At 36.2% G+C, this 19,658-nt stretch overlaps 1 protein-coding gene across 1 annotated transcript; it reads left to right on the forward strand.

Moving 5' to 3' along the window:
- Nucleotides 1-2,207: 2,207 nt before the first annotated feature.
- Nucleotides 2,208-19,341, forward strand: LOC141336945 (FERM domain-containing protein 7). The gene is given in 13 exon segments (XM_073842668.1): nt 2,208-2,408; nt 2,410-2,493; nt 9,525-9,629; nt 10,058-10,100; nt 11,298-11,376; nt 11,473-11,570; nt 11,687-11,801; nt 13,010-13,157; nt 13,717-13,812; nt 14,314-14,477; nt 15,873-15,941; nt 16,963-17,038; nt 17,113-19,341. Coding segments are annotated over 13 exon segments (2,325 nt in total). The 3' UTR covers nt 18,160-19,341.
- The last annotated feature ends 317 nt before the right edge of the window (nt 19,342-19,658 follow it).

The following is a 19,658-nucleotide window of genomic DNA, read 5'->3' on the forward strand; positions in this document are numbered from 1 at the left end:
GGATTTGAGTGTGTAGGTGAATGAATCATCAAGGGCAAAGTGGCTGGAATGGTTTAGACCTTTTCCAGTGTCTATTTTTTCTCAGACCCCCAGGGTGAGATGAACCAGAGGACCACTGACTGCTTACTAAATTAACAGAAGAGCTCTAAAATATATCACCCTTCTCATGCCAGGCGGTGTATGACATTTTCCAAATGACACCCTTGACATTTTGTAGTAACTCTTTCTGGGCATTTGTGCTTTTATATCTTTCAAGTGGAAAATGAGTAATAACAAGGAATAAAAAGTTTAAGATTGGAGAAACAAATGGATTAGACAATTTGCCATTTACACACATCAATAGATAGCTATAGGTGAAGCAAGCTTTTTACTTCAGTGAAGGTTTTTTTAGGATAGGGTTATTTTTTTTAACTAGATCTACATGCACTTCTATTACAGATATCTTGCAGAAGTCTTGGAGGGCATTCACACTTGGCCAGCTGTCTTATCAACATAATGTGAAGTCATTATGTGTAAATACCCCTTTAAAAATCTTGACTATACAAACAGATCTTTAACATTTCCACCATTACTGTCAAGGAAAAAAAAATAGTCTCACTGTACAAAATTTTTGGGAGAACATAACCCAGAGACAGGGCATGTGAAGTAGGTGTTTGAAACAGTCGTGCAATACTGATAAAGTGAAAAGGCATTCATAGCTGTCATATAACTCAATCTCCAGCTAACAAAAAATTGTTCTAAGAAAGTTTTCTGTCTTATCTTATTAAGTTAGGAAACCCTTATTTCTGATTTTATATATTTTTTTACAATTGCAATATTTTATTTACTTAAAATAAAGAATAAAAATTTGAACATTAGAGACAACAGTATAGGAATGTTCCATTTGATAATTTTGCAAACATTATGGGAATATTACTTTTGAATGTTCTCTGACACCTAAAACTAATACACTACCAGTCAAGGGTTTTTGGACAGATTTTTAATGTTTTTTAAAGAAGTCTCTTCTGTTTACCAAGCCTGAATTTATTTGACCCAAAGTACAGCAAAAACAGTAAAAGTTTGAAAAATCTTTACTATTTAAAATAACTGTTTTCTATGTAAGGGATAATCAACGGTTTGCCGTGCGTTAAAGGATTTTAAATGCATGACGTGGAGGCTAATAACCGCCCGACGCGAAGCGAAGAGGCGCCTCCAACTGCAAAAACGCGTTCGGTGTGATCGGGGCCTAACGGTGCGTTCACACTGGCACGAAGCGAGCGGGGCGAAGCGAGCGTTTTCGATTCATTCATGTGGAAGTTGAGCGTAAACGGTCGCGTGGTGCATTTTGGGATTGGAAGCGTTGCGGAGAAAGCGTTGAGAGCGGCTGAGAGCGTCAAAAGGTTGGGCATTCCTCAACTTTATGCAAATTTCGAGCGCAAAACGCCGGCGACAACCAATCGCTGTGAAGAGTAGGCAAGGCAAGATTATGACGCGTTTCTGAAACTGGTGGATTACTGAGCTGAAATCACATATTATTGAACAAGTCAAGCAAAAGTAAATGTACTTTGCATGTTTTCATTATATGCTACAGTTTAGTTTTCGAACCGCCGTTAAAAGAAGACAATGGAACATAAATAGGGTGTGAACATTGTTTTTCAGAGGTGTGCTCAGCCCTAAATTACCGTTAACGTTACGGTGCGTTCACACTACAGCGTCAAATCCACGCTCAGTGCCGCTGGCAACGCTACAACGCCACTGCTTTGGGGAGTGTCTAATTTAGGGCTGAGCACACCTCTGAAAAACAATGTTCACACCCTATTTATGTTCCATTGTCTTCTTTTAACGGCGGTTCGAAAACTAAACTGTAGCACATAATGAAAACATGCAAAGTACATTTACTTTTGCTTGACTTTTTCAATAATATGTGATTTCAGCTCAGTAATCCACCAGTTTCAGAAACACGCGTCATAATCTTGCCTTGCCTACTCTTCACAGCGATTGGTTGTCGCCGGCGTTTTGCGCTCGAAATTTGCATAAAGTTGAGGAATGCCCAACCTTTTGACGCTCTCAGCTGCTCTCAACGCTTTCTCCGCGCCGCTTCCAATCCCAAAATGCACCACGCGACCGTTTACGCGCAACTTCCATGTGAATGAATTGAAAACGCTCGCTTCGCCCCGCTCGCAACGTGCCAGTGTGAATGCACCGTTAGGCTGCTGTTCTGTGACAAAATGTTTGTAAAAATCATAGCAGAAATCAGCATTTCTCCAGATGTTGTAGTTTACAGGTTAAGGTGGTCGGAGAGACAGATAACCTCTCAGCCGCCGTACACGGTGGAAAACACACAGACCGACAGGTGCTCGGAAAATCAAACAGGGCCGGTGATGATGATGATGTGTGATGGAACAGTAGCAGCTGGTCAGCAGAGCTCCAGCTTCAGCTCCCCTTACAGGTTCCGCTCTGCCGTATCAAAACAAGAGATTACATTCACCTGCCGAGGAATACAGAGCACAAAAGGTGCGGACGAGAGAAACAGATCCGTTGTGTGACGTTTTTTGAGAGGTTGACATATTTAATACCTTGTTAAATCTCTCCTCGCACAGTTGTATACGCTATTTGCACACATGAAACTACAGTTGGGCCTACAGCATTTGTTTTTACTGGAGTCGTTGCTTTGGAATTCATTAGGAAATACTGCCACCTCCTGGTGCATATTACGAGTTGCAGCTGACGAGGTTTCTCTGAACTAGAATTAGTTAAGAGATCTATTAAAGATCTTGTCGTAAACGGAGAAATTAATGGCTTTTACCGTCTTTTTCATGCTACAGATTATACAGGTCTTATCTGTCTTTTTCTTTCCCATAAGAGTGGGCGCAGCCATTTGTAAATTGTTCAGGCTTCAGGTGCCATCCGCCTCAAGCTATTTTTAGCTGTCCAAAATAGCTTGTTTTGCTACTTGATATTGCAAATTGGTGTGTCTATCCATATCATTTTAATGTGTTAACTCAATTATGAGCAAACTGGTTTGTAGTGCAAACACTTTTACCGTTTTTTACCATGTTGTTATTCTTCTCATTATTTCTTACAAAGCGGATAATGAACCGGAAGTCTCACACATAAGCTTACTTTTGCATTGAGGAAGAATAGGGCTAGTTGTCACATTTCACTCCATTAAATATTTCTCAAGGTAGGTGTATTGTTAAAACAAAAACAAAAAAATGAAAAAGAAGCCATTTACCAAGAAAAAAAACCTAATAATTTAGGCAAACAAATATTGTTATTAATAAACTGCATACTGAGCTAGGTAGATTACTTACAAATTGTAGACTGTTACTGATTCCAAAATACATGACAAAAATTGTAGTTAGTATAATCCATTACATTACACATTTTAGGCAATATAATCAGACTACATTTTAACTACTTTTCGATTACTTTTGACCTAACTCATTTATCATATTGGTTTAAATAGGATAATTTTGTACCACATTGATATAAAAATACAAAGACTAAGAAAATATATTCTATTCGTTGTAATTAACAACAAGGTTTCCGAATTTGGGGTTCATAAAGGAACTACAGGGGGTTTGGGAGTTAAATGTATTAAATAATTAATTAAATCCTAAAAAAGGTAAGATTAAAATAAATTATTTGGGAACTGTGAGCATGCAAATATGATACTTAATAAGATTTTTTTGTTAATCTCAGGAGTACTTCAAGTAAATATAGCCTATTTGGGAATAGAGTTTTGGAGAGTTTGGGAATGCTTGCATTGCATGTAAATACTAATAAGAAATTATCTACATGTAGATAATAATAAGAAATAACATGAATGTGTGAATTTTATTGTGTTTAAAAGCAGTGGCGTGCACAGATAGTGATGAAAGCTAAAATATGAAATGTCATAGATGTATATTTACTGAGTTATCTTGTAGAGAGAGGCCAAAATGACAATTTTCACCTGAGATTCAGAGCCAAATTACAAAGAGGTAAAAATGACTTTAGAAAGATGGAAGGATCAAATGTTTTTACACACAAAATGGTAGTTCTATTAGTAAAATCTGTTGACTTTAACAATCTTTGTTGCATTATGTGCCAATGGTGACCATTCAAAATTGGGGAAACAGAATTTGAATTCCAGAGATGTTGGAATTTTATTATGGCTCCAGGAGTAAATTGTTAAATTGCACACATTTATAGTGGTCAAAAACCAAACGTGGGTCAATTAGCAAAAATATGAGACAAAAAAAGAACAAATAACATTGAAACTAAAGATGTATCTCGTTTTCATCTGTCAAGACAACTGCATTGAACATACCTGTGCAATGAGTCCAATGAATTTTTTTTTCCCAAAGTTTGCGTGCCTATAACTCAAGAAGTATTAAATATATCACAATATGATTTTAGATTCTAGTTCTTAATTAACTTTTCTTTGTCCTTGTCCCGTGAGATATGGGGGATGTCAATGAGGCTGTATGTCCAGATTGTTAAATTTGACCAATTTTCAGTGGTTGAAAACAAAATATTGGTCACTTTGTGTAAAGCAGATACTTATTTTATTTAAAGAACAATATCTGAAAAATAAATAATATTGAAATTAGAATTATATCTTGTTTACTTCTATCAGAACAATTCATTCGTGACATTTAATATTTTGGCTTTCATCACTATACATGTTTATCTTTCTTCAGAAAAAAAAATGAGCAAAATCATAAATTTGAGCCTGGCACATTTCTAAAATTTGGTTGATTTGACACAGAATGACCCTTCTTAAACCTGAAATGACCTGACTGACAGGTCTCTGTGTGAATGTCCACAAAATTGGAAGACATTTTAAGTTTTATATAAGCGGTAGGCTAATTTAAATAGAAACATTTAAAAGTTGAAAATAACAATTAGAGGGAAGCAATAAATTATAAATAATTTATTGATGTATCATACATCAATACATTATTACAAGAATAATTTATAAAATAAATTATATAAATAATTTATTGATACAGTGGGAATATTATGTAATCATGTAATCAATAAATAAGTAAAAAGTAACTGTAATCTGATTAAGAGCAATCTAATTGCAAGTACTTTATTTTTGGAATCTGATTACGTAATCCAGATGTAATCATTTACAAGTTCTGCGTGCATTTGTTGTTTTGTAGCCCAAATTTTGCAAGTTTACCTGACACTATATCAATTTTTTCCATATATACATTTTTGTTTCATATACAAAATATAATTTTATGTTATATAAAATGATGTGGTGCATTTTTTTCGTTTACTTTTTCTATTACTGTATTCAGCGTCTGCAACGATTAATTAATTAACCAAACGAACATTTTACGCCAGCAATTGTGTTAACAGCATTAAAAACCCGGCGATTATGCGTTAGAGAGACTCGCGTTTATTGTGACGCTTGTGGTGTAGCTGATCAGATACAGTAGTGCTGCTGATGCTGCTCAGTTTAAGAACAGGATGCGTGGACACTCGTCACGAGACAGCCGCACACAACTCCCTCACTACAGCATCAAACGGATAATATCTCACAATATGGACCCTCTATCCTTGATGTAAAAGTAAAGTGTGGTGCTAAAACCCTAAACGGACGCATAGAAGATGGGTGATAAGTTCGAGCTGCTAAAGACACCTGTCAATAGAACAGCTGCGCTCAAGAAGAACAAGAATGAGAAACTGCGATTACGCGTTATCTTTTTAGACGACAGCGAGAGAGTTTTCGAGGTGGAGGTAAGAAATTATATATATATATATATATACACACACCGGGGCAAGTTGTCACATGGGGACTATAAGGTTCACAAATGCTTGTTTCAATAGCAGTGGTTCTCTTAAATACCAGGTTGGGGCAAGTTGTCACATAAATATTTACTTGTTTCCCGACTATTTATGTTGCCTTTTTCACTTGTGTTTGAGAGATTGTTCAAAAATGTTTTGTTTTAGCCCATATACTGTGTCACAAAAGAGCAGAATATCTTCAGTGAACATTTTTTTTTTGTAGCTGATGTTCAAAAATAACCCTACCCTGTGAAATATTCATTGAAGTAAAAAAGTGTGACAACAAGTCCACCCTATAATTACATTTTGTAATGTTTCTTTTCCTATCTGTATGAATCACAAGTGTAAGAGTTTCTTTAATGTATAAATGTATGGTGCAGCTTATACCACAGCAATACACAACCACTTATTTACTTTAAATAAAAGTTTCCTCATTAAATAAGTAATTCATTTAGGCCTATATATTCTATGTCACCACATAACTGAGTGTGTGTGTGTGTGTGTGTGTGTGTGTGTGTGTGTGTGTGTGTGTGTGTGTGTGTGTGTGTGTGTGTGTGTGTGTGTGTGTGTGTACCTGGTATTTATCACATTATGGGGACCAAATGTCCCCACAAGGATAGTAATACTAGTAAATGTTGACCTTGTGGGGACATTTCTTAGGTCCCCATGAGGAAACAGGCTTATAAATCATGCACAATGAGTTTTTTGTTTTTTATTTTTTTTGAGTAAGTAAAAGTGTGCACAATCTCCTGTGAGGGCTAGGTTTAGGTGTAGGGTAGGTGTAGGGCACAACATGTGTGTGTGAGTATGTGTCTTACTTTTGGTCCAGCTGTGTTTTCCTTGTAAAGGAGCATCATTTGATGTCCCATTATCCGCTTGCTGCTTCTGCTTCATGGGGGATGCTGTGTGTGTATGTGTGTGTACATGCCTGGGGGCTTTCACTGCTTTTACACAGCACAATCTTGTCCTACCAATTGGAAAAAGCAGGTGAGATATAAAATCAGGGGGTTGGGGAGATAGACAGAAAAAAAGACAGAGAGTGAGTGAGTTAGTTAGTGGCCGTGAGGCATGTGTGTGTCTGAATAGGGGTAAATATCGTGGCCAGCACTGAACAGAAGCTTGTCCTGGCCTCATTCCAGAGAGCATGCCAGCATTCCCCTACATCCTCAGGCGAAACAGGCAATTAGTAAAGAGGTAGTGAAAAATACAAGAAATCAGAGGGAAAGAGGTTGTAGAGCGATTATCTGTTATTTCAATCGATACTTGGCCAAGAGAATGTAATTTCAGCATATTTAGTGGTGCTTGCTATGATTATTTTTAACACTAAGGTTATGTTTATTAATGCTTTTCCTACGCCTAAGTAGTATATGGAAATTAATGACACCACAGATTTGTGTGGTTTGTGGAGGAGAGCTGTATACCTGCTAAAAATACAAACTGAAACTAGCCGAAGGTTGGCTGGTTTTAAGTCTTCCTTCAGAGGGGGCTTTGACCACTTGTTTAGCTGGTCAGCTTGGTCTTAGCTAGAGCAGCTGACCAGCTAGCTAAAACCAACTGAACTCCAGCTTGACCAGCTTAAACCAGCTATGTTTATTTTACGGCCAACCACGGGCTGGTTTTAGCTGTTTTTTTTTTTACTCAGCAGGGATTAGCTCAAAAACAGGTGGAACATTTAATTAATTTACATTAAAAGAGGAAAACAACTAGGGACTACCCTGTTGAAAAAACAGCTGAGCTGGTTTAAGCTGGTCATGTGCTGGTCCTAAGCTGGTCCTAAGTACAGCTGATGTCAAAATTTACATACTCCTTGCAGAATCTGCAAAATGTTAATTATTTTAGCAAAATAAGAGGGATCATGCAAAATGCATGTTATTTTTTGAAAAAGGTATTTCACATAAATGATGTTTACATATACTCCACAAGAGAAAACAGTAAAAAAAAAAAAAAGGTTTACAAAAGTTCAAACACTGACTTATGCTCCTGAAGGAAAAACCATGCATTAAGAGCCGGGGGGTAAATTTAACTTATTTTGTTTTCTTGGGAACACATAATTATCTTCTATAGCTTCTGAAGGGCAGTACTAAATGAAAAAAAATATGATATTTAGGCAAAATAAGAAAAATTTACACATCCTCAATCTGCTCAAAAGTTTACACCCCCTGGCTCTTAATGCATCATTTTTCCTTCTGAAGCATTAGTGAGCGTTTGAACCTCTGTAATAGTTGCATATGAGTCCCTCAGTTGTCCTCAGTGTAAAAAGACATGAGCATGAACAACTATCACTAAACAAAACAAAATAAAAAAACAGCTGTGGATCATTCAGAACACAGTATTAAGAATCAAGTGTATGTAAACTTTTGAACAGGGTCATTATTATTCATTTAACTATATTTTTTCTCTTGTGGACTTTATGTAAACGTCTTTTATGTGAAATATCTTATTCAGGTCAGTACTAAATAAAAAAATAACATGCATTTTGAATGATCCCTCTTATTTTGGTAAAATATTTAACATTTTGCAGATTCTGCAAGGTGTATGTAAACTTTTGACTTAAACTGTAACTAGCTCCTACTCAGGACCAGCTTAAACCAGCTAAAACCAGCTGACATGCTTCAAAACATATCTAACCAGCAGATGCTGTTTTTTTTTTCCAACCAGGTAGGTAGGCTGTTTTCATTTGTTTTAATAGCTTAGAAAGCCCCTTAATTTCGTTAATTGAAATAAATCTGAATATTAGAAGATACTTACACTTAAACTTAAACAAAACTTTTAAATGTTGCATTGCATTAAAATGCAGTAAGTTGAAGTACTAAAACTACTAGAAAATAAACTAAGTCATATTTAGTTTTATATATTTTTATTTTAATTTAATTTAATTTAATTTTATATATATATTTAAACTAATAAAAATGCCAAATGCTAAAAACAAAATTACTAAAACAAATATTAAACGAAATCAAAAACATAATTCAAATACTATAATAGTATATAAGTAATACTAAAATAACACTGCTACCTGGCATCATGGTGTCAGCTTTTGCACAGTCAAACACCACTCCACATTTTCTGTGTTTTCATGTAGAATGTATTCCCTGGACTCCAAGTAAAGCTAGCGCTGAATTAAAGTGTGTGATCAATGATGATTCCAAGTTAAAAATCCTATTTGTTCGAAATAAACAGAGCAAGAAAGTATTCATTATGTCTTCACAAGTATTTACAAAGTCTGTATATCTTACCCTGCCGTGAGAGTCACAGATCTATCTTTATACTGTGGTCTATGTTTCAACCTCTCTATCTCATGTTTGTTCCAGACTTTATCCCTCTATCTTCTTCTCATGTTCCTTGTCTTTGACAAGATAATGGGGAGGTTCAATGCCCCGCTGTCACAGTAAATACAGGGTTCAAGAACACATCCTCACACACATATGTGCCCACAAACACACTCATCAGATACCAACCCTGTATTTTGAGGCTGACTCAGTGAGCATCTGACTTTCCCATAATTCTGTTTGAGCTTTTCAGTTGCTGCAGATTCAATTACCAGAGAAAGTTGCTCTAAGAGTCACATTCTGCTCAAATCTCATCTCATTACCACCCGCATCAAGTAATAGAGATGGAAGAAAGAAGCAAATCTGGGGAGTAATTTCACAGTGACATTGCAGTCGCATCACTCAAAATTAACACTGATGCAGGCAGCAATCAATTTGGAAGCATTTCCATTTCTGTTCTGTGAGTTATTCTTTTTCATCTTCCCACAGAGAAAGATTCAGGGCTCTGATTTCTTCAATAAGGTGTGTGGTCATCTAAAGCTGCTGGAGAAAGAGTACTTTGGCCTGGAGTTCCGTCACCATACTGGCAGCTATGTGAGTCAAAACCTTTGACCTGTCAATGACGTCAATAACAGAGTTTGATTCTAAACAACAGAGTCTAGCCTTTCAAGGATGTGAAATCACAAAAAAGATGTCATAAAGTGGTCCATACGATATTCCAAATTGAAATATAGTCATTACTCACTGAAAATTAGACATCCGCCAGACTTTTTGCAGTGAGTCAGAAGCAATTCGGACTGATTTGATCACCTCACTGTGTCATTGATCTCATCGCAGCTGTTAATAGCTCATTGCTTGGCGAAATTATTAGTGAAAATGACTTCAAATTTGATTTTGAAAGAAAAGATCATTTGGAACGGTTGAAAACTAAATAACAGAATTTTCCTTTCGGGGTGAACTGTCACTTGAAAATGTTGCTTTATCCACTTGTCAAATGAAATCAGATAATGTTTCTTCTACAGGTCTGGCTTGAACTCCTGAAACCAGTGGCTAAGCAAATCAAAAGTAAGTTTCATAGTAGTCATCTTGTAACAGGGTTAATTTTTAGGCCTAATCATTATTTATTCAGCAAATGCTTGTTATTTTAGTGGTGAATGGGTAATGATGTGCCAGTTTTGTTTAGGTTTCATTTTAGGCATGGAGAAAAGCCATATTTTAGGGTATCTGCTGTCATTATAAAGCATCTCATTAAGCTATAAAATAGCTTTCATAAAAAGTAATTCAATAATTTAGTGGTCCATTTTTTCCACCAAATACTTTGACATAAATGCCAAGTTCTGTCATAAAACAACAGATGGTGCAGGTTGATGGGTTGTTAATGAAAACTGATGATATTCATCAGTGTTAAACTACTTGGCACAAGCTGTTTGGCTCATGTTGCATACGCAGCCCTTCACCTTCCCCAGCTCCACCTGTATAGATCTGCGGGTTATTGTATATGCATCTTACCCCACTTTTCCCTACACTAGATGCTTACTGTAGACCCTAGTAAGAATATGTAATCTCAGAAGTCAGTATTCGCCAATTAATAATTCAGTTCTGTTTTGGATTGAACCTTTTATTTACAATCACAGATGCTTAACCATTAGATTATCTTCATCCACTTCATCCTTTGCATTTAGGATTATTAATGAAGTAGCCTTAAAGGTGCAGTGTGTAGATTTTTGCGGCATCTAGTGGTGAGATTGTGAATTGCAACCAACTGCTCCCGTCCACCGCTCACCCCTCCCTTTACAGAAGCTACGGTGGCCCACACGGGATTAAGATGTCGTCGTTTTAGACAGCAAAGAGTAATGAGGTTTCTTTTAAAACGTAAATTAAGTAATTATATTTACTTAATAATTAACTAAAACGATGTTATTGTGAATATTTCAGTTACTTGTTCATCATTGTGTCAGTGTTTTTCCGCTAGAACAACATTGATGAAACGCGATCTGTAGAGCAGTTTGTCCGTTTAGGGCTACTGTAGAAACAATACGGCGACTTCCATGTGAGGGGACCCGCGGTGTATGTAGATATAAACTGATAATTCTAAGGTAATGAAAACATAATGGTTCATTAAGTAAGGTCTTTATACATCCCTGAAAACATAGTTATGTATACTATATTGCATTTCTGTCTAGAGATCCTCTTAAATATTACACATTGCACCTTTAATACCCATTTTATGGGTCAAATAAGTAATTTGCTTTCAACCTATAGATACCAGTGATATGGCGTTCCATTTTATAGTGAAGTTTTTCCCTCCTGACCCTGGACAACTGCAGAGAAGCTTAACCAGGTAAACTACATGCATATGATGATCTGATATATAGACAGATAAATAGATGGCGATAGGTAATAAGCGTTCAGTCTGACTGCTGCCTCTTTTATACAGGTATCTGTTTGCCCTTCAGATCAAACAGGATCTGTCAAATGGCAGCCTTACCTGTAATGACAACAGCGCCGCCCTGCTGGTGTCTCATATACTGCAAGGTAGCTCCTCTCATTTCATTTAAAAGTTTGCATGCTATCAAAATGCAAAGCTTTCATGTCTTATCTGTTTGATTTTCATGTAAACTTTACAGTTTTTCCTCTTTCCCCATTTGTAGCAGAAATCGGGGATTATGACGATGAGTTGGATGCTCATCATCTTGAAAATAAGCAATATGTGCCAAACCAAGAATACTTGGACCACAAAATCATTCGCTTTCACAAAAAGCACAGGTAACAATGCTGCACACCATGCATGTATACCAGAATGATAATATTTCGATTAACATGCATATATACCGTAAGATTTTTAATGTTTTTAAAGAAGTCTCTTCTGCTCACAAAGCCTGCATTTTGATTTGATCCAAAGTACAGCAAAACAGTACAATTTTGAAATATTTTTACTATTTAAAATAACTGTTTTCTATTTGAATATATTTTAAAAGGTAATTTATTCCTGTGATTTCACAGCTGAATTTTTAGCATCATTACTCCATTTGCATGATCCTTCAGAAATCATTTTAATATCCTGATTTGCTGCTCAAAAAAATATTATTATTACTATTGTTGAAAAGAGTTGAGTAAATTTTTTTCTGGTTTCTTTGATGAATAGCTTTTATCTGGAATTAAAATCGTTTGTAACGTTATAAATGTCTTTATCATCACTGTTGACCAATTTAAAGCATCTTTGCTAAACAAAAATTTCTATAATTAAAAAAAAATTATACAGACTTCTAGCTTTTGATTGGTATAGTGTACAATGTTACAAAAGCGTTTTATTTCAGATAAATGCTGATCTTTGTATCTTTCTATTCATTAAAGAATCCTGAAAAAATATGTAGTTAACTGTTTTAAATACTGATAATAATAATAATTATTATATTATATTGTATTATATTATATTATATTATATTATATTGGAATGATTTCTGAACGATCATGTGACAATGAAGACTGGAGTAATGATGCTGAAAATGTATCTTTGATCACACAGAAATAATGTTTTAAATAGTAAAAATATGTCAGAACCTTACTGCTTTGCTGGATCAAATAAATGCAAGCTTGGTGCACAGAAGAGATTTTAAAAATCTTTGAATTTTTTTTTTGGCTGGTAGTGTATATAAGCAATGAGCCTTTTTAGAAAGAAAAATGTAAAAGATTAAAAACAGGAATTAGGGAGAAACTAATTATTAATTATTTCATAATTTTGTGCCATGGTATAAACAATACCATGTAATAATCATGCAATTAATCAGTCTGAATATGAGTATTTTAAAATGTAATCTAATTTCAAGTGTTTAGTGTTAGGAATCTGATTACATAATCCAGTTTACATATAATTAGTTAGTACCCAGCACTGAATCTAACATGATATGCCAGGACAGACTTAGTCACTGAATCTTTAATTTTGGCCATTTACATAATTTGGTTTATGGGTTTAGAGGTCACACTCCTGCTGAATCAGATGTGCATTTGCTGGAGGTTGCCCGGAAAATGGACATGTATGGGATCCGCCCTCACCCTGCCCATGATGGAGAAGGCATGAGGATCAACCTCGCTGTCACACATATGGGAGTACTCGTTTTTCAGGTACTGTACGAAAATATATGTGGACACTTTAGCTTTCTAATTGGAAAAATGTGACCCTGGATGACAAAACCAGTCTTAAGTAGCACAGGTATATTAGTAGCAATATCCAAAAATACATGTGGGTCAAAATTATTGCTTTTCCTTTTATGCCAAAAATCATTAGGATATTAAGTAAAGATCATGTTCTATGATGATGTTTAGTAAATGCCCTACCAAAAATATATAAAAACTCAAAAAAATTTTGATTGGTAATATGCATTGCTAAGAACTTAATTTGGACAACTTTAAAGGTGATTTTCTCAATATTTAGATTTGTTTTCACCCTTAGATTCCAGATTTTTAAATAGTTATATCTCGGCCAAATATTGTCTTATCCTAACAAACCATACATCTTGAAAAGCTTATTTATTCAGCTTTCAGATGATGCATAAATCTCAATTTCAAAAAATTTACCCTTATGATGGTTTTGTGGTCCAGTGTCACATATATAGCCTATACACAATAACTTTAAATGCAGCTTAGAAATGTAAACTCTCTCTTACGTTTATACTCTTATCAGGGAAACACAAAGATTAATACCTTCAGCTGGGCCAAGATTCGAAAGCTAAGCTTCAAGAGGAAACATTTCCTTATCAAACTCCACACTGAGACTGGGGTGAGACACAAACAATCCCTCCATAGCAACAGCTGTTTAATACATTGGAATCTGTGGGGAAAAGTATACAATAGTTCCTCAGCAACACTTGAAATAATTTTTTTCTTCATATATTATATCTGCAATGATTGTGCTGACTTCTAGATTTACATTTAGTCATTTAGCACACACATATACATAGCTGGCAGACTTACAAATGAGGAACAGCACGAGCAATTCGTCATGAGAGACAACATCATGATAGAAAAAAAGAAAGATAAACAACGTAAAATGCGAGAAGGCTGATGCACTACTTTTGTTTATCATCCTAAATAATCCACACCAATGAGAGGGTAAAATTTCTTTCCACAATTTCCATAAATATAGGAATGTATTTCTAATAAGCTAGCATAAAGAATACATTTAATTTCAGGCTGAAAATGGTTTAACAATCAACAAAATGAATATTGCATGAAATGCTTAGTTATATCCTCATCCGTCATTCAACTCTTATTGTGTTAGCCTTCAAGGAGAGACACTGTTGAGTTTTCCATGGCCAGCAGAGATGTGTGCAAGGCATTCTGGAAGATGTGTGTGGAGTATCATGCTTTCTTCAGACTTGCCGAAGAGCCCAAGTCACATCAAAAGTCCATTCTGTCCAGTAAAGGATCCAGTTTCAGATACAGGTACATGAAAGAGAGATTTTATGGAATGCAGTGAGATGCCCCAGTTGTCTAATACTTATTACTAATACTGTGCTATCCTTCCTAACCATCTTTCATAAACCCTCTGAGAAATTGTAATGAGAATATTAAATCTCCAATCTTCTTTGCTAAACACAACAAGAGACATTAGTCATTGGTTTATGTGTGTGAAATTGCTTTCACCCTGACAGTGACTTTATTGAGAGCTAATGATACAGTTGAGGTCAAAAGTTTACATACACCTTGCAGAATTTGCAATATGTTAATTATTTTACCAAAATAAGAGGGATCATACAAAATGCATGTTATTTTTTATTCAGTACTGACCTAAACATACATATAATACATATAATACTGTCAGTACTAAATAGTAAATAAAATGCATTTTGCATGATCCCTCTTATTTTGATAAAATAATAAAAAAATTGCAGATTCTGCAAGGTAACTGGCGAAACGGAGGACAGTAACCACTGGTAACATAAAGTGGGTGTGTCTAACAATATGACAAAGTTGAGAAACATTTAACTTGATGCGAATGAACACCAAGGATAGGCAAGATGCAGTAGTTAATGTCACTGTGAGTAATTTCAGTCTTCTGTGTGATATATCTCTGCCCACATACAGCAGTATAATAAAAATGAGGTGTGAAAACTGTCAGAAACTGTCAGCATTCTGAGTGAGTTTGATTCATGTGTTGACAATCATTGATTATGTTCAGCATATGATGGATGCTGGATTTTATATGTAAATGAGAATATTCAACCGCACAAAAACTGATTAATTGCCAAAATAGAATAGCATCTTGTTTTTTACAGTAATATAAGGTACTGTTCAAAAGTTTTATACTGCTGTTCCACAAGAATGCATTAAATCTATCAAAAAATGACAGTTAGGACATTGTTTCAGAAAATCTATTTCAAATGAATTCTATTCTTTGGAACATTCTATTCATCAAAGAATCCTGAAAAAAACAGTTGCACTTTTTCCACAAAAAATGCACTAATAATGTTTTTCGAATAACAAATCAGCATATTAGAATGATTTTTTTTAAGGATCATGTGACATTGAACATGGAGTATTGATGCTGAAAATTCAGATTTCACAATATTACATCTTGTATTTGATGATATAAATGCAGCTTTATGAGGATAAAATACTTATTTCAAAAACATTTAAAAATCTTACTGACCCCAAACCTTTGAACAGGTCAAATTTAAAAAAAAGCTATGGCCAGTTATGCAGCCCTCAAATGAAGTTAGGGCATCCGGTGGCAGGAAATCCAAATATCTGTCTGTATGAACAAGGCTTGATACGTATTTTCTGTTTGCATATCAGTAACAGTTATCTCTTTTTATTTTTACAATTGTGATATTGTAGTGGCAGGACACAGAAGCAACTACTGGAGTGTGTGGGCTCTGGAGACAAGAAACATTTGCCTTTTGAAAGGTGAGATGTTATGCTGAGTGTTGTATGCTGGGGGGATACATTTGTGCATCAGAATAGCAAATATCATACAATTGTTTCCTAAACACTCTAGCTATCTGTTGTTGGATTAGACAATTGGGTAGCCCTGAGCTAACAATCGTTGAATCAACGTTACTGTGTTGAACCACTCAAAAAAAGGCCCTCGTGAAGGCACATCTGAAACCTAACCCTACAGTATCATGACCAAACAAGTGATGACCGTTTCAAGTCCACTAGACCACTAGTACACATCAGTAGCACAGTTTGGGACAGAAAGTAACAGAGCAATATCAAATACACAGATTTTACATTTTTATACTCTCAGAAAAAATCACTAATATGTACCATTTAGGTACTAATTTATACACTTCAGGTACAAATCTGTATATTTAATGTGATCCTGGATCACAAAACCAGTCATATGGGTAAATTTTTTGATATTGAGATTTATACATAATCTGACAGGTGAATAAATAAGCTTTCCGTTGATTGTTAGAATAGGACAATATTTGGCCAAGATACAACTATTTGAAAATCTGGAATTTGAGGGTGCAAATAAATACAAATATTAAGATTGCTTATAAAGTTGTCCAAATGAAGTTCTTACCAATGCACATTACTAATCAAAAATTAGGTTTTGATATATTTATGGTAGGAAATTTACAAAATATCTTCATGGAACATGATCTGTATTTAATATCCTAATGATTTTTGGCATTAAAGAAAAATCGATAATTTTGACCCATACAATGTATTGTTGGCAATTGTTACAAATATACCTGTGGTACATAAGACTGGTTTTGTGGTCCAGGGTCACAAATAAGTGCAAATGGTGATAGCTGTTGTACTTTTTTTCTGGGAGAAAGTTGTCTTTGCACTTTAAACTGCAATGTGTGAAACATTTTCACCTTTAAGTTACAAGAATAGACCCTTTAGGGAATTGGACAGTGCTGTAAGGGTTTGTTTTTCACTGCATCTACAGCCTGTTTTGCATTTTTTTCAGGAGTTATTGCAAGTCTGAATATGACACTCGACAGTGCAGATCGTCTCCTGACATATTGACTGACGTCTCTAAGCAGGTATTGTACTAGCTACTTCCATTTCGGATGTGTTTTTGGATCGTGTTTCTCACATTTGTTTCTTCCTCACATAGCTGTATGAGCATCTACCTCCAGACCCAACCGTTGCCGGGCAACACAGCGAACAGACAGGCATAGCAAAGCGCAGCCTATCCGCTGTGGAAGTCATGTTCGCTAATGAGCTGGAACGATCCAGGCCCTTGTCAAGAAATCCTGCCTTCTCAAGCAATTCTGCCTCGCCCAAGCTCCGCTCCCTTTCCACATCAGGAGCCGAACATCGTGGTAGAGGACCTCAGAGACAAAAGGCGAAGAGACGATTGTCTCCAAGCACCCAGCATCTTGTGCTTCTCTATCCTAACACGCCCCATCTACAGTTTCACCCAGTCCTACCAACTTTTCCTCTTGCCACTCACCCATACCTACTGCAAGACCACACGTCCTCATCTCTAGACCGCCTCCCTCAAACCCATCACAACCACATGCCTCTGCAATACTTGCCCAGACAAATTGCTCACTCGTCTTTTCCGTCCTCTTGCTTGTCGCCACAACTACAGAAGCAGCAGGAAAGGGTCCATCTCGCCAGCCAGGGAGAATCAAGATTGTACCCCAGAGGAGGACTAGGACTTAGGGCTGGGTTGAATAGGAAACTGGACCTGAGTAGAGTGGAAGCGGGACATTACAGCGACGACTCCACCTTTCAGACCGGCTTGCCGCGTCGAGCCTCAAGCCAACCAGACTTCAAATTCCAGCGACCTACACTTGCCTCAAACGCCGCTGCCTACGCATCCGAGTATCGTCCGCTGGGATATTATCCGCATCTTTCTCGACACCAGATTCCTACCAGGCCCACCTACCTTCCTCTAAGTCCTGCCCCTCTTCCAGAGAGACCCACTTCTTTATGCGTTCTCGGCACAGGTACTTATAGTGATTCAGATTCAGACACCTTCTACCCCTACTTTCCTGCACTAGGTAAAGTGGTACATTCTGGTCCGCTGGCACGCATGCGCTTTTCTTCTGGAAGCCTCCAACTTGACGAAGAGGATGGAGAGGATGAGGACTTGGACTGCACAAATGATGAGGAGAATACAACTCTTACCACTGTTAAGGTGATGAAGTTGTAGCCATGGGGAGAATCCTGAACCTTGGACATGATTGATGGGGCTCAACAAATAATATAAACTGTTGGGGCTTGGACTCTCAGAAAATGGTGTGGTAGTAAATCCAAAAGGATTCATATTAGTATCTTAAAGTTACCAGGGGTCAGGGGTGTCCAATCCTTCTCCTGCACTCTTAAAGGGAACCCTGGGTATTAAGACTTGTATGGCTTAATATAAGGTAAATTATGTCTTTTATGGAAATATGTAGTGACATGAAAGATTTACATTATTTTTAAAAATCCACATTGTTTTATACATATTTTGGACTATGTGGGTGACATTATTTCGATGATGTGGAATGGTTTCCCTCGCGCTACCTGTTGCTATTTTTACAACACAACCTGGAATACACAACCTGGAAAATAAATAACTGATACAATGCCACATTGTGCAGCTTTTGGTTGTAATTGTCAGTCAAAGGGCAACAGTAGAAGCAATGTACTTCACTGCTTTCCTAGTGATAAGTCGATAAGAACAGGAGAAAAGAGTGGGAAAATTGCTGTGGATGAATAAAACTTCCTAAAGGTCATTGCACCTTGAGTCTGAAATTTCGTATGCATGTCTTTGTTTTTTTTTTCCATATTTGTCATTCTTTATTGTCAAAATGCTTGTTACAGATGCGAAAATGCAGAAAATCGAACCTAATCCGAATTTTTTTATGACGGACGAAAGTTTCGGAGGCAGTGTGTAAACTCGATTGACATAACGTGAGGTCGTATTTATTTTTTAACGTGCAAAAATTTCGAACGAAAATTTCAGACTTTCAGTTTGCAATGGCCTTCAAGACCCGAGTCTTTGTTTTCTCCACTTTCACTCTGATGTCTTTGAGGCTTTTAGTAAACCGCAGCTACTGAAAGAGTTCTTCTCACGATACTTTTCATGATGCTGGAGCCACTGAAGGAGTTTCTCAACGTGGATTTTACTCGATATCCAGAGGCGTTTGGTCTTAAACTCCTTGTGGGAGAAATCAATGGCATGCCATTTGGTTTATGCCTATATGCTTATATCCATCACCACCTGTAAGCTCTTTTAGTATCTGTGGTCATCGTATCAGTATTATATTTATAGTTATGTATTTAGAGTTGTGTTGCAGTAAAAATAGCAACTGGTAGCGCCAGAAGCTCCCCGAGGGCAACCATTTCATGCCATTGAAACAATGGCACCCCCACAGTCCAAAATATGTATAAAACGATGTGGATTTTTCTAAATAAGGTAAATCTTTCATGGGTTTTCTAATAGATATTTCAGTAAAAGACATCATTTACGTTATATTAAGCTATACAAGTCTTAATACCCAGGGTTTTCTTTAAAAATATTGTTCCAAAAGAGGGTTTTGCAGTTTCCCAAAGAATCTTTCAGTGAACTGTTCTTAAAAGAACCATTTTTTTCATTTAAAATGATCTTCACACATAGAACCTTTTGTAGAATGGAAAGGTTTCATAGATATTAAAGGTTCTTCATGG

The sequence above is a fragment of the Garra rufa genome, chromosome 6, assembly GCF_049309525.1.
Source record: "Garra rufa chromosome 6, GarRuf1.0, whole genome shotgun sequence".
In the NCBI taxonomy this organism is placed as follows: domain Eukaryota; kingdom Metazoa; phylum Chordata; class Actinopteri; order Cypriniformes; family Cyprinidae; genus Garra; species Garra rufa.